This window comes from Magallana gigas, chromosome 4 (genome assembly GCF_963853765.1).
Source record: "Magallana gigas chromosome 4, xbMagGiga1.1, whole genome shotgun sequence".
NCBI classification, from domain to species: Eukaryota; Metazoa; Mollusca; class Bivalvia; order Ostreida; family Ostreidae; genus Magallana; species Magallana gigas.
The window spans coordinates 35,328,160-35,343,582 of record NC_088856.1 but is presented as its reverse complement, the minus strand read 5'-3'; the positions used below and the strand labels follow the sequence as shown (position 1 = coordinate 35,343,582).

General features: G+C 32.5%; 1 protein-coding gene and 1 long non-coding RNA gene across 2 annotated transcripts; both read right to left on the bottom strand.

Annotated features, from left to right (window-relative positions):
* Nucleotides 1-621: 621 nt before the first annotated feature.
* On the bottom strand, nucleotides 622-6,053 carry LOC105346339 (uncharacterized). Its single transcript, XM_066083330.1, has 5 exons — nucleotides 5,517-6,053; nucleotides 5,136-5,328; nucleotides 4,360-4,679; nucleotides 2,687-2,944; nucleotides 622-2,567 (listed from the first exon to the last, which is right to left on the bottom strand). The coding sequence occupies exons 1-5, from the start codon at nucleotides 5,701-5,703 to the stop codon at nucleotides 622-624; spliced, it is 2,904 nt and encodes a 967-aa protein (XP_065939402.1). The 5' UTR covers nucleotides 5,704-6,053.
* Nucleotides 6,054-9,039: 2,986 nt separating this feature from the next.
* On the bottom strand, nucleotides 9,040-13,709 carry LOC136274272 (uncharacterized). The gene is made up of 3 exons (XR_010712544.1): nucleotides 12,080-13,709; nucleotides 10,445-10,675; nucleotides 9,040-9,715 (listed from the first exon to the last, which is right to left on the bottom strand). It is a non-coding gene; the product is annotated as an uncharacterized lncRNA (long non-coding RNA).
* Nucleotides 13,710-15,423: the final 1,714 nt, after the last annotated feature.

Genomic DNA, 15,423 nt, shown 5'->3' with positions numbered 1-15,423 from the left:
CCCTTACGATGAATATATTTTGATGTATTTCACATTAATATCTAAAGTTTTCCATAATACACCTTAATGTTGTTATATTTTTTAAACAGGTAAAAATTCACAAGCGTTAATACATTATCGTTTTGATTAGAAAGGCTCACGGCTATGTACATTGACATAAGAAACACATTTTAAAAATGCTATTGTGCGCAAACTATGAAGAGGCTATCTTTAAATGCAGTCGAATGCAACAATGCAGGTCTATTGATATATACACAGTGAACCCCGTCATCTTGCTGCGTTCCTAAGTTCAAAGCTACGTCTCCATGTTGATAATCGTTATATCTGTAAAAGAAAATCATGCTCTTAAAGTTCACCAATATTTTAAAATTTCTTTAACGACCGCGGTGTTCAATTTACATACATATTAGTATGCTATGTTAATTTTTATCCAACAATTTAATTTTTTTTAATTAATGATAAATGTGATATTTATTAGGTTAATTATAATTCTTGTTATCTGGTACAGAAAGCCAATCAGACATTGAAATTTTTATGGTTACCATATGGACTATAACTATTCTATATAGACAAAAAATAGATTTTTGCATACTTATTTCATGCACAAATGAACAGGAGAAGTTAGTACACGTAATTGTGCTTGCCTGTTCCATACAGATGATAAAACTTTTGAGAATACTCCTGAAGTTTTGCTTCTTGTCCCAAAAGCAAAAACATGGAACAGACCGCCCCAGTCATTGCCGGAAATTCTCTGCAAAGTTTTTCAATTTCGTCCATGTGCTCGATTAAGGGATGCTTTAAATGATCCAACGCTGAAATTCGATACACATGCATGTAAAACGAGATAAGTTTTCTCTTTAACATTTGTTTTCGTGCTTTAACATCTGTTCCCAAACCAATAGTTTTAGTCTTTTCCCCTTCAACAATATCTTCTTTCAGTACGTCTTGGATACACTTGATTGCCGTTGTGACGGAAAGCTCGGCAAGCACGGAATTTTGTCTCCCATATTCCCTTTTACTAAACTCATATAGGAAAGTTGCTATTGTTGAAAGGTCTGAGTTGCTTTCATTTGAAACTTCGATCCAACTTATTCTATTGTCGATTATCCATGGCAAGTAGGTTTGAAGCGATCCCCTTTCTTTTTCCAAAACCATTTCTGATAAATTTGATCCCATCTTCATATCAAATGTTTGTGCTAAAATGACTCGAGATGCCTTTTGTTTCATTTCCATCAGGGCCGATATAAAAAGATCGAAGAAGCTTAGAGATGTTTGTCTCAACCCTGTCTGTGGAATCAACAGACTTTGCTCAAACAGTTCCTCTAGAATATCAAACGAAATGTCGTAAAGACCCATTTTGGCCATTATCTTTGCAGTAGCAATTGTGAGAGGTCCAAACATTTCATTAAATGCTCTTTGCATATGTCTGTCGGTGAAATAGTGTATCTTTGACAAAACATTTTTGATCAGATTTGGTCCAAATGTGTATCCATGTTTCTCGGCTACAAATTGAATGACACTAGCGGGGAAAAGACGAATGTATTCAACAACAACACATAGTGTGTTAATGTCTTCATCTCTGTGGCAGTCAATAAGATTGTTTTCTGGTATAAAATAGTTTGGCAGAAAGTTAGCCTTTAAGCAAGAAAGCAATGAGTCCAGCACATAAAGTACACATCCGCTGATGTTTGTCTCCCATGCTCCTGAAGGCAGTTTTTCACATGCCATAAGAAACACTGACTTCAAATGCTTAGTTTTGAACGGCACATGGTGTACCATATTGTCTAATAATACCTTTAGAACAAAAAATCCGTGCTTTTGGGCAACTGTAAGACTCTTAAATAATAAGTGTTCTCCCATTGAGAAATTGAATTGCCATTCAATATCCTGACATATGCTCTTTGGATGGGCTTTAGGAATCAATGTGCAGCCTTCTCTAACTATCAAGGTTATAACTTCCCTCGAAGGGAAATGATCTTTCTTACTTTCTTCCCAACGTTGAGAAAATGGAAATGTGTAACAAAGCACTCCAATACATTCAACTTTTCCTATGTGTACCGCTTCTATTTGTGTGCGTATTCTGTCAGAAATTCTAAAAGCCTTGAGATATCTGTTTCCACCAGTTTGAGAAACGTTAACCTCAGTATCACCTGAAAACGATGGCGGTAACCTAAGTTTGCAGTATCCAGGGTGGGAATCGGTTGAATCAATAATAACATGGGCATTGTCTGGACATTCTCTGATTGAATCATTGCCATATATCGCCCTTGTGTCTCGTTTAATCACAACAACCCTGTTCCTGATTTTAGATCTCTTCCTAATTAATTGTAATTTAAACATCTTTTTAGTTCGACTTATGTCTCGCAGAGTGAAAGAATTTTGGTCCGCACAAGAACCAAGACAGTGAAAAATTACTTCTCCACTTTCTATCAGGTGGTGTCTCCAATATTGGCCTTCAAAATGCTTGAATGGAAAAATAAGTTTTATGACAAAACTCAAGTACGGTAAGGGTATCCCTGACAAGGGGTCAAACTGTGAATGATTGCTAACCAATCTATTTCGAATTTCTGTAATATAAGAACAATGGTTTAAAAAACAATTAAAGCGCTGTAGCGCTTTAATTGTTTTTTAAACCATAAAGAATAATAAAATCAGCTCAATTTCATTAGGCTGTCAGAATACTTACCGATTGATTCATTAAGCTCCAAATCACTTCCACTGTATGACTTGAATATCAATTCAAAATGAAATTTCTCAAAAGGCTGCCCTTGTTTCCTTTTATCTTCAAGAGAAATACAATGCAAGACAAACTGAACATGCTCTGCTAATTGGGATTCAGGAATATGTCCTTGAGATAATAGCGCCAACTTTCTGTCTACAATGTTTCTTCTTTCATCGAGATTTCTGTCCGTACATGTCACCAACAATCGAAAGATTTGAGCTTCTGAAAGAAAAAAAAATAGTTTTGTACAAATTAATTTATATAGATTTTAACTTTTTGCAAATTTTTGCGTCCTTCTTTATTTCAAGTCTGATTAATTAAATTCAGTTTCCCATTTCCTATAAAGTCGACTGGATTCTGAAAAGCACCAACTACGGATTACTCTTTAATTGGCTGTTCATTTATAAAATATCGACTAATCAGCAATAAATCTGCCGATTCTTGAAAGTTTTTAAAAGTAGACAAAACAGTCTTCTAGTAAACAGTGCACTAGTAAATCGCCGATACAAATGCGATTCAAAATAATATCCTTAATTGACACGGAATTTATAGAAACATGGTCTGTTAGTAACGTTGAAAAAATAAGCCTTTGTTTAAAAAGGGGAGACTTTGATTTACATGTGAAAATCGTTTTTATTCATATTGTGATTTTTTCGAGTTTTTAATCGTAGGGAGGGAGATAATTTTAGCAGCCAATGAAAGAGAGAGAAAGGGACTGGGAGAGTTGATCATAATGTTTATACCACACTTATCATTGAATTGTTTTTTTTGCCCACCAAACACCCCTGACATATATTCCACCTCTGCATAAATTTTATATTTTTGTGTTTTGTATGTAATTTATAGATCTATTTATCTATAAATAAATTTAGATAAATATCTATAGATAAGATATATAGATAGATCTATATTGTGAATAATAATTTATTTTTTCAATGATAAAAAAGTTCATATTCTGGCTGCTTTTGTCCGCCACCATTTTGGCACATTGTTATCATATTGATACTGAGTTGTTTAATTTGAAAATTAAAGTAATTTGATGCACTGGGGAGATCAATGTATTATGGCTTTCTCGATGATGTTTTGTGTAAATGTGATCGCCGCCTCTTTACTGATTTGAATTTTATTTTTATTAATTCCTGTCGCCATTTGTAATAAATGACAATTTTATCCATCTATCCTGGTGTTTGTTTGATTTTTTGATAAAGGAAAGAAGATTAGGAAATAGATTAACCCCAAATTGTGCAACAAACTACGGTCGGTAAACTTCCCAATTTCATTGGAGAACATAGATATATACATTTTTAAATTCCTAACGTTTCTCTTGACGTAAATGTGAACTAAAACTGTATTTGCACCCCCTATTCAAAAGGGTTGAGATGTGAAATCATGATTTAAACAAAGGACAATCCAGACTACGTGATATAATACTCCCTTAAAATATAAATCTTAAATTCACATTTTATATCCCGATCAATTTATTTCAACTGATAAATAAGAATACATGGACTTAAAAGTATCTATCTTTCTATCAGATTAAGTCTATTTCTTTATAAACAAGAGACAACGGACATATCTTAATGAGAAAAGATGTTCGATTTTCTATTAACGAAAAATAAACAAGAAAACACATTTACTGTAAGGCAATTCTGCCATCCACTGCAAAGGACGCAAGCTAAACGTATGGAAGTCCCCAACGTGTCCAAGGAAAATATGGAATAGTTTTGGTACAACTTTCTCAGTTGACTTTACAGTAATGTTGGAAGGTGTAATATTGCTGTGAACAAAGTTGAAAATACTGATCTGCAGAAGGAAAACATCCGCCAGTGCCTGTAAAATCGTATTAACGCCCCATTGTTTGGTTCGATCCATTTTTTGGATATATTCCTCCCATGACTTTCCATATAAAAAAGGTGAGTCATTTAATCCATATTTTGAAGGATCTAATCTCATGCGGCTGAAAAAGATATAAATATTTAAAGTGATGGACATATTGCATGTATTAGGCATATCGCTAACTTAAATCATAACTTAGGCGAAGTCAATATTTTGTATAAAAAATTGTATCAAGGTCAATGTGATTTAATGATTCAAAAGAAAAGACACAATGAAAAACAAATTCGGGGGAGGGGGGGTCAAAGACATCATTATTGCTTTTTACACAGATTCCACGGAGCAGCCCTTATTAACTCATCTTCATTACTGGCCCAGGGTCTTCTTTGTTTATTTTCATTAGGAAATTAACGAATCGTATTTTTGACGCGCAAAAATGTAATTAACTTAGAACTAGGCTAACCAGATGTAAACAAATTTAATATTTTGTAATATAAAATCTAAAACTAACAGAAACTCAAAATTCAAGAAATTTAAGCGCGAACTCCTGACCCTTTTTGCCTGTTTTTAACTGACTTACTCGATAGCTGTATCGCGTAACGACACCTCTGTGTGTCCGGGACATCCATTGATCATGAACTGGTCTGCCACTGCACGAAAAAGACAGTTTTCATCCCCATACACGTCGTGAATTTCAAAATTGTTTTCCTTCGCAAACTTTTGAACAGGTGGTGTAAATGCTGGAGACCTATCAAACGCTTCCTGGTTATGACCTAAACATAAAAAAATGATTGTCCAAAGTACACATTTTCTACAATTTAAATCATTTTTTTTATATTGTTTAGATAATCAGTACAGAAAAACTTTAAAAATAATTACTATTGTGTTGTAATATTATGCTAGAGAATTTTTGAAAAGCAACAAATATAATGTTATGACAATCCAATGGAATAAGACTTACATGAATTAAAGACGAAATCCTTGACGCTGTGTGGTAGATGATAGAAGCGACAACGTGGACATAAGTCTTCTTTAATGTCTTTGTTTCTGAAACTATCCCAGTATTCGTCCTCGCTGTCAAAATAATCTGTCGCGTCCGAATCGTCACGAGAGATGTTCTCACTGACAATATTGTCCAGGTCTTTCATCAAATTATCATCATGTTTGAATGCTTTATCTAATTTAGTACTCTCGTTCCACTTATCGCTGACTTGGTCACTAGAAGAGATACTTAATACATTTTCAGTTAAACAATTGTCAAAAACAAGAGAATCGTCGAACTTGTCCTTATTTGTTTTTCACGTGCACACCTCCAGAAGTCCTGTGGAGCGACTGTTTGCCTCTCTTTTTCAATCATCTGTGTGACTTTAATAAACGCAATCTTTAACAAATCGCTTGTGCGAATGGTTTTGATCAGTATTATATGATGTTTATTCCTGAGTATTTAAAACTAAACAGGCATAACTGAACACAATTCCGGTTCAATCAGACAAATAATGTGATGCCTTGTAAAAAAGGGAGAAAAGTTTCTATTTTTGAAAATGAACATAATTCCGGTTCAAAGAGACAAATATAATGATGCTATGTAATAAAGGAAGGAAAAGTCATATCAATTTTTATTAAAATAAGTTATTATTATTTTTTTTCATGGAAAAGCTAAAAATTTCAAATAATCCGTGTCTATTGTCTAATGAAGTATTTCGTTTAATGCTAATATACATGATCAAGCAAATATCAAAGTTTCCTTTGTTATTATGGACTTTTATGTATTAATTTGGAACGCCAAAGCAAAGGAATATCTCGAGAAAGTTAAAATTTCTTCATTTGATAAGTGAATATAATTGTTGTTTTAATATTTAATAATAAATGCAAAATCAATACTACATAACTGTGAGGGTGATTCAAAAATCGCGAATCCAAAGACTGTAACAAAACACATATTTCCTACATATAAACGCATTACATTCTATTAACTGAGCATTCTACATGTATTTTCGCTTTTTGTGGGGGGGGGGCACTAATTCAAATATAATTTTAATAAAACATCATGCATATCTATGTATTTACTCTGTGCGTTCAGGAAAACGTTCATTCAAATCCAAGCTAACTTGTTAAAATGTCAATTTCCGCAAAGTATCAATGTACACTATAAACATAAAACGTTAATGGTACCTATCAGTCCGATACACAAACTCTCAACATACGGACGTTAACGTTTCTACTGCATGCCAATGGCTGACTTGGAGAATTTGAGTTTAACTTTAAGGCATTCATTTTAAAATTGACGAGATCAGACTGATGCATGTAAAGTTGAAATTATCTGAAATGCTTTTAACGTTTTAACGTTATGTATCAGTGATCGAAATATTCCAACTAATATATGGGTCCAAGCAATAATGAAATCTACTCTCGTTCAACGAGATGCTCGACTCTCTCCGTTAATATCCGACTCCCTGGCAATGTGTACACCAGGTCACGTTATAGCTTGATGACGCGACCTCTAAATATAGAATGTCCAAACACTGTTTTAGTTTCGGTTTGCCAGAGTAACTGCATAGGAGAGTTGATTAAATTGATTAAAATCAACTCCCAAAAACCAGCTCAAAATGTTTTGATAAATAGTAAATCTTACGAGCGATATATGTTGGTTGTTTTTAATTTTCCCTTTAAGAAATATTTATAAGTTCATTTTGTTAAAACTGCATTATATACCCACATGTATGAATATATTTCACGGCTTTGCAACCCCGTTTTTTATGCATCAGTTGATTTGGTCACCTAGCAATCACTATAGAATTCCTTATTTTTTTTTTTTTTTGGGGGGGGGGGATATCTCGTTTACTTTTCATAGCGGTAAAGTTTTCTTATTAAAACAAACGTATTTCTGGTGTATCTTTTTTAAGGACAACTTTGATCGCATTATAATTATGAATCTTATTTGCCGATAAAGAGTACATGCAAAATAAATACAAGGTAAATAATAATAATGTCTTTTATTTAAAGATTGAGGTCGTTAACTGACAGTATTCATTTACTTTCGGAACTAAACAGACAAGTAGCATCGGGGGGGGGGGGGCACCTTTTTTGGGAGCATGTAAAAAATTGATATGAAAATAAGAAATAATGATTGAATTTGAAGTTATATACTACGCCCCCCCCCCCTTTGTGTCAAATTTTAGCTTCAAATATTTCCATAAATACATGACATGACACAGACAGGAATTAAGCATTTTTGAAACAATGACCTTGAACATCCTTAATTGACCTTGGGTCAAGGTCATGACACACCCTCAGGTTATAAGCAATCTTTATGTGAATTAAGAACTTCAATATTTGTCCATAAGAAAGATATGGACCGGACACGAATTTGCATTTTTTCTACCAGTGACTTTGACCTTGCCCGAATGACCTTGTGTCAAGGTGATGTCACACCCTTAGGTCATAAGCAAATTTTGTATGAAGTAAGAACTTCCAGTGTTTCTCCATAAGAAAGATATGGACCGGACACGATTGCGCAGACAGAGAGATGGACGAACGGACAAGGTGATTCCTATATACCCCCCAAACTTCGTTTGCAGGGGGTATAATGAATCAAAGAATTCGTTCGATAATAAAGACTTAACAATAACAGGGAAAAAGAAACGAACAACAAATTTGATAAAGGAAATATAAAATCACACAATTATAAAATTAATGTTCTATTTATCTCATACTATAAAGCTTTTGAGACAGTCCCATATATGATCCGAATTAATTTTAAAACGATGATGCAACGTTGTGTTATGCGGTTATTGTGACCTTGCACGAAAAAATTTCGTAGGTCATCTCGGATATAAATCAAACGGTTTTAATGTTTCACTGAAATAAACCTTGATATAATTTTTTTAGCTCTAAATATTTTATTTTACTTTATCACCTGATTAAATGGAAATACTGATCAGAAGACTTGAATAATTTAGTTTGTTGACAAACACAAAGTGGCGAATGCTCTCTATTTTTAATAGATATAGTTATGTTAAAAGTACGTGCAAATCTTCGAAAATATGTCACTAAAGCGTTGAAGCGAGAGATTGTGTCAAAAATAGTTCGGACAGAAAGTATTTGATGAAGCATCACTCGTTTGATAAAGCAAAGGTTTAACACACGGGTAGTATACACCACACGTATGAGATAAAAGTAAACATTTTTACGCCTTATTAATTTTTCACAGTGAAATATTCTATTCTAATGGTTATTTTTCCTTGCTTTTTATAATTAATTTATTGTACCAATTTACGTTTGTAATGTTCCAGATGAATAGCAAAATAGTGTGCATTTGGATATCTTAGGATGGTCCCTTTTAAGTATCAGTTTTTTATCGTACTTTTTAGCAAACCACCAAGTCGGTCTTCTAAGCTTACACATGTATAAAGAATTTAAAAAACACTTGTTTATTGAACTTTTAGAGAGTTATATAGAGTTTTATTAAAACCAACAGATACAAATTTAAAATATTCAGTTCTTTTCATGGTAACAATATTTGAGTAATAATTTATTGATCAACAAATGTCTTTCAAATTATTTTATTTGAAAAAATAAAATAAATAGCTGATATCTTGCAGTAAAATGCATGTGTTGGGCGGCTTACACCTGTAATGTTGATATAAAAAAATTAAGTTTTGTAAAAACATGTGGTAAAAGATTTTTTCATGATTGCGGTTGTATACCTAATCTTGGTATAAAAAATAAAGTTTTGTAAAACTATCTGGTAAAAGATTTTCTCATGATTGCGATTGTATATGAGGGTTAACCAACTCCATATGTGATTTCTCCCTCCTCGGCAAGGCTCTGAACTAGAGAACACATAAGTCTGTGGGTAAAAAATCATATACCACAAATCATCAACAGTTAACAATACATGTTAATATTAAAGAGTGATGAATTTAATTTACATTTCTAAGCAGAAGCAATTCAATCAAGTTGTATATATTTCGAGTTCTGGAATATTTAGACTGTTTCCAGATCCTTCCGTTATTCTTAGTCGGACGTAGCGAGCAATGGCGGGGTAGTCACAAAGGATGTCCACCATTTCACCCGTGACCGCGGGTCCTTTGTAGAAGCCACGTTGAGCGTAATCGCTGTTATTTGTCACTTCAACAGCAACGTCATGAAATCTTTGCCCTGTTAAGAAAAACGTTTCTTTGATAATCATTTTGTTGTGTTTAAATCTTTGCAAATTTTTTTCAAAATGCCATTTTAAATTTTTTTCAGTTTAAGAGATTTAGCTGTAATTTGTTATCTTTTAATGGTACATATTTCTGTAAATTTGGAATTTTTTTAGAAGTTATATATACATTAAATATTTACGAGGATGTGGACAGTCGAGTATACATAACTTTGCGAATCCTTTTATTTTCATGTAGGAGCCAAATTTTAACTTTCCTTTATATTGTGTTTTTAAACAAAATTAACATTGTATGTAACGTGTATGAGTTTAAAAAAAATTGAGGAATTGTGTTTTGACCTTCATAGATGAAATGGCAAAACGGCCCCTTACGCGTCATTGCTTCCCAGTATTGTAAGCTATTGTATAAAGTCGAAAAATAAAAATATGACTTCCTATTTTATTCGAGGCGGTGATGGGGTTTTTAGATTTAAAAAATTAACAAAACATTTGACATAAAGGTGTTAATTCGTCAAAATAAAATTTCACCTAATATATTCCGCATTAGGATAAACAATAATTTTCGAAACGATCTCCTAAGAAAATGGGGTGATAAAAAAACATCACTTTCCTCTAAAAATATAAATGTAAAACTAATTGCTTGAAATTTCAACAACTATCTATGGTAGAAATAATTAGACTCGGTCTCGTTAATCATCAGAACCAGCAATACATTGATATCATACCTCCGCCATCTCTTCTGTTATAAATTCGAATAAAGGATATTGATAAAGTTTCTAACAAATCAATCCTGATCCACGGATATTGTTCGAAAGCCGTGTGAAAGATTTGTGTACCGCCATTTTGGACAAAACCGTCTGTTGCAAAGTGAGGATCCCAAGTACTATAAAGTCCTTGGTATACAGATGATCCGATAGTTGGTTTTCTCAAAGCAGAGTTTTTTTTCCATTTCACTTCTGGCAAATGAAAGATGTTTATTATGAAGTACAAGTTGATACATGTATCATGAAGATATAAGCAATTAAATTAAAAGTTAATAAACATGAAACTGAAAAAACCCCATTTAATCATTATGGGTTCTATTTCTACATTCTGTCTATATGGTGTTTGTAATCAAAAGCAAAACAATTAATCTAATATATCAAAACCAAAAAATCAAAACAAAAAACATTAAAAACCATATACACTCTCCCTCCCTCGCCGTAGATATAAAAATGGATGCAAGTTCTTTTATACCGGATGTGAATTTAATATCTCTTTACCTTGGTTGTTTAAAGCTTTCTATAGATCTTCATTTTTAGGCGAGAAATGCATAATACTGCATTTTGTCTTTTGAGGTACTGTGCTGTTAATTAATTATCAATATCTATTCCTAAAGCACGAGTAAGCGAACGGTCACTGTTTCCTTTCCACAAGATATTCAATAACGTAATGCTACTTGAAAAACTTTAAACCTAAGACATGACAGAGTTTTTTCGTCATACATGTATATGTATTATAGAAACACATTGTTCAAAATTTATAGAACAACTTTAAAATTAAGAAATCCTACTATAAATCAAAGTACTGAAGAACTGAGGGGAGTTGATTTTGTCGATGTTTATTTATCTTAAAATCAATGATATGTTATTTTGCATGACAAGTACATGTAGTTTCTAATTTAAACTACGCACATTTTTATAATATGAATTCTTGGACTTTTTCGAAAAGAATGTCGAGAAACCTCCATATGAATCATGTTAAATAATATTTAAAGATAATTCAATCAAACTATGTATCAGTAATAGAAATATGTTTCGAAAATTGTATGGATCCAAGCAATATTGAACTCTAGTCTCGTTCAACCAAACGCTCGGCTGACACCGTAAATCTCCGACAAGGATTTACGGAGACAGCCGAGCGTCGAGTTGAACGACTATATTGAACTCTGGCGTAGGAATACATGCGACTACAAAAATATTTAAATTGTTCGTACCATTTAAAATCTGACTATTTTTAAGGTATTTATAAATAGGTTTCCTTGAAAAACAATGCTTTAGCATACATTACATCGAATTTGTCAATTATTTTCAAGAACTTAGTCTTGTCAGCAGCAATGATTTGTGCTGAGGTCCAAACACTGTTTCACTTTTAGTTTGTCTGAGTAACTGCATAGGAGAGTTGAATAAAACAACTCCCCAAAAGGATGCAAATCAATACAATGATATTATAAATGCTTAGAAATATTCTGCGTAATTTTCAATTTAATAAAAAAAAACCAAATCCACTAAAACCAATGTTTTAATTAAAACTAATCAAACAATAAATCATCAAAACTTATTAAATACCTTATGTAAACAAAAGAAATAATTAATACAAACCATATGCACTCCACGGCGAAATGCAAAGCTTGCTACTAGTGCCATTCGAGAGAAAAACACAGCTCCAATAGCAGAGACGTTCATTTTTGTTGAAAAACAACCTGACAGATTTCGATCCGCTAGCTATAGAGGCACATTCTGTCAGAGTGACTACACTACCAGATGAACATGACATCGGAACACTCGGTATGTTGTGGACGATTTTTGAATAGTCAAGCATGCGTGGATCACCAACAAGACATTGAGAAAGCAACCACATCAATATCAGGTTCAAAATGATAGCAGACATCGTACAAATTTGAAATTGGCTAATTCCGATACAGCACTTGTATATCTTTGCATGCGGCTTAAATTTTTTTGTGATTGCCTAACTACAAGACGGGATGAATTACTCTGAGGATCAAATCCCTTTTTGTCTTTTAAAGAAGTATTTAATCTTTTTTATCATAGCATCAAACGTATTTCAAAGAAACATCTAAAATATATTATGTCTTGAACATGAGTAATGAAAAAGAATAAGTAATAGTCTTTAACACAATGCGCCATTATAGTATGATTAAAGGTTTAGCAATCAAAGAAAAAAGTAATAGTTCAATTTGATGAAAGTTTATGAAAAAAGAGTTCAAAAGGATTTAAAAATTAATGATTAGAATATCTAGAGAATATGTTCTAGCATCGGTTAATTAAGTACTTTTTATATACATTGATGACAGAAAGTTATTCAATGCATTATAGTGGTTGTTCCAGATTTCAAATGTAATGTCGAGAAATGTTGGGTTTTTTTTTTATATATAATTCCTTTATAGTGCTAATGTCGGGGAAAAAGATATATCAAATGATCAAATTATGACTTCATAATAGGTCTAATACCAAAAATACACTCTGAAGTCATTTACTTTAGATATTAGCTGTAAGGAGGCTGACTTTAGTTTTCATTGCGTATTTTTTGCACATTCTTATAAAATACCGTGTGGTTATACCTTTTATGATTTTTTTTCAATATCATTTATCAATTGGAACACAATAAACAAAATAAACATAACATATACAGATTTTTAAAAGAGAACTGAATTTTTGAGACAATTTTTCTTGGTTCGGTAGGTAAGCGTTGTACTTTTATGACATGATGATAACTATATCTTTGTAGGAATACATTTGTTTACAAGAAATGAAATGAAGGAAGAGTAAAATAATCTTAGGCCTTTGAAATTTGATACACAGAATAATGCTATCCCCTATCCTCGGGGTAATTCTTCTTAATTTTTAAGAGAATCCAATAAATTTACACTAATCCAAATATATAGCAATGTTTTTATATTTTGAGATGAATCCGACTTGTAAAGATTTCACAGTAGAATTTAGTATTTTTTAAATATAAGATAGAAAGGGATGTTACTAAACACTGTAGTTGATTTTCTGCAAACTTTGGAAATAAATTAATTCTGATGTAATATTCACATGGGTAAAAAATAAAGAGTGTTGCTTTAAAATTTTAGTTTTTATGCAAGAGAAATCTAAAGTGGCCTCTTAGAACTTTTGATATACTGGTGTCCACCAGTAGAAGAAAAAAAATAAAGAAAACAGAAACTTGTAGAAACATGCTTACCCTAGCATTTTATGCTAAATTCAATAAAGCAATCATTTTCCATCTTGAGAAGGTATGGATAGATGAACCAAAAAAAACCCGGAAGACCGAAGGTGCATAATACATGTAGATAGTCAGTTCTGTTGTGTATGAATTTATTGATAACTCTGTAAAATTGGAGAGAATAAATGCACTAGATGAAGAGATTTAACACAAGACTATTTCTTTTTAACCACGTTTATAAAATTTATAATGCAAAAAAGAAGACAATATTTACAAGTAGACCGATATGCGAAAAACGATAAAGGAGCAAGATGGCCGTGGTTCCATTACTTGTCAAATAGAAGAATTGTAAAACCTTAAACAATACTAAATAATTATGAAGTAATAATTCTTCTAAAAATTAACAGAATGGGAATGAATTTACTTTGCGATGATGCCATCAAAGTTTTAGGAAAGTACATATTATAGTTAGTTTATAGCATTAAGATACAGGTGACTGGTTTAACTATCAGAAATCTAGCCTTCTTTAATTACAGAAAAGGATACGGAAATAACAAAAAATAATTTAAAAAGTCGTTAGATTATGAACGCTTAACCATATCAGAGGAAAAGAAAGCTGTCAAGTACACGTTACCAGTTCTAGTCATGATATTATCCAAAATGTAAATAGAGAATAAGTAATTAGAAGGAAGGGGCGCATAGTACACATGCGTTTCCTACAGTGGCGTTTTGCATGGGATACTTTATTAAAGTTTATATGTAAAGTAGAGGGTGCATTATACATTGAAAGGGTTTGGTAAAGGTTAATGCATACCGTTGAGCGTTATTGACGAGTTCAAACCTTGTCGTGGATATCACCACGTCTCAGAGATGTTTTGTTGATAGATGACAAGACTTCTTAACCAGTCATAGATACTTATGGTATTTTAATTTTGGACTAAGTGCCATCGCGATCTGCATTTTGATATCATCGCTGTGCTTTGTTGAGATGTTATTAAAACTTTTGCACGATTTCAAATCCAATCACAGTACACTAGAGTCAATCTTTCTTGAGACTTCCCGGGTCACAAGGATTCCACCATCCATGTTATGCTATAATAAGCGCCTCAATATACAATAATATGATGCATTCTGTCAGATTAGCTCTAAATATTTGCAGCGAACATTTTACAAACGCCGACAGCGGGGTTTCCAACTCCAAAAATCATTACGATAATGTATTTAAAACGTAGATACATGATATTGAAATCAAGCTACTAAACATAAGATTATAATCTTTCTAAAACGCCACGTTTTTGACGGGGATTTTAAAGTTAACGTATCTAATAAACTTTTGAACGGAAATGGATTAATTTTTTAATATAAATTGTATGTGAAGGTCACGAAGACACCTTTTTAACGACGCTTGATTAAAATGTACAGGAAAAAAATTCAATGAGTTTTCGTTTTTTTTGGGAAGGTTAACTGTGTTTCATTTCTTGGAAAAAACATAAACCTCTGTTGTTTTTGTGTGATTGTAAGGCATCTTGTTAATACAACAATCAATCAAATCAATTGATTAATTTGAAAGAGCAAACACTAGTTTTTTGATAGGCCTATTCGATTTGCACCTCCTAGAAGAGTAAAATGGCATCTTTCAACGTCCGGTTTATCTTGCTAAATCGAAAAGTGTTCTTCTGATTCAATATGGCGTCGAAACGATCTTTAGTTAGCGCTACAATAATTATAATGACTGAGGATGAAGACTTTGACTTGC

Coding starts and splice junctions, on each gene's coding strand:
- LOC105346339 (XM_066083330.1), bottom strand. CDS start 5,703: ATGAAAGACCTGGACAATATTGTCAGTGAGAACATCTCTCGTGACGAT. Junction 5,329..5,516: donor GGATTTCGTCTTTAATTCAT/GTAAGTCTTATT, acceptor TTTTATGTTTAG/GTCATAACCAGGAAGCGTTT. Junction 4,680..5,135: donor TTACGCGATACAGCTATCGA/GTAAGTCAGTTA, acceptor TATCTTTTTCAG/CCGCATGAGATTAGATCCTT.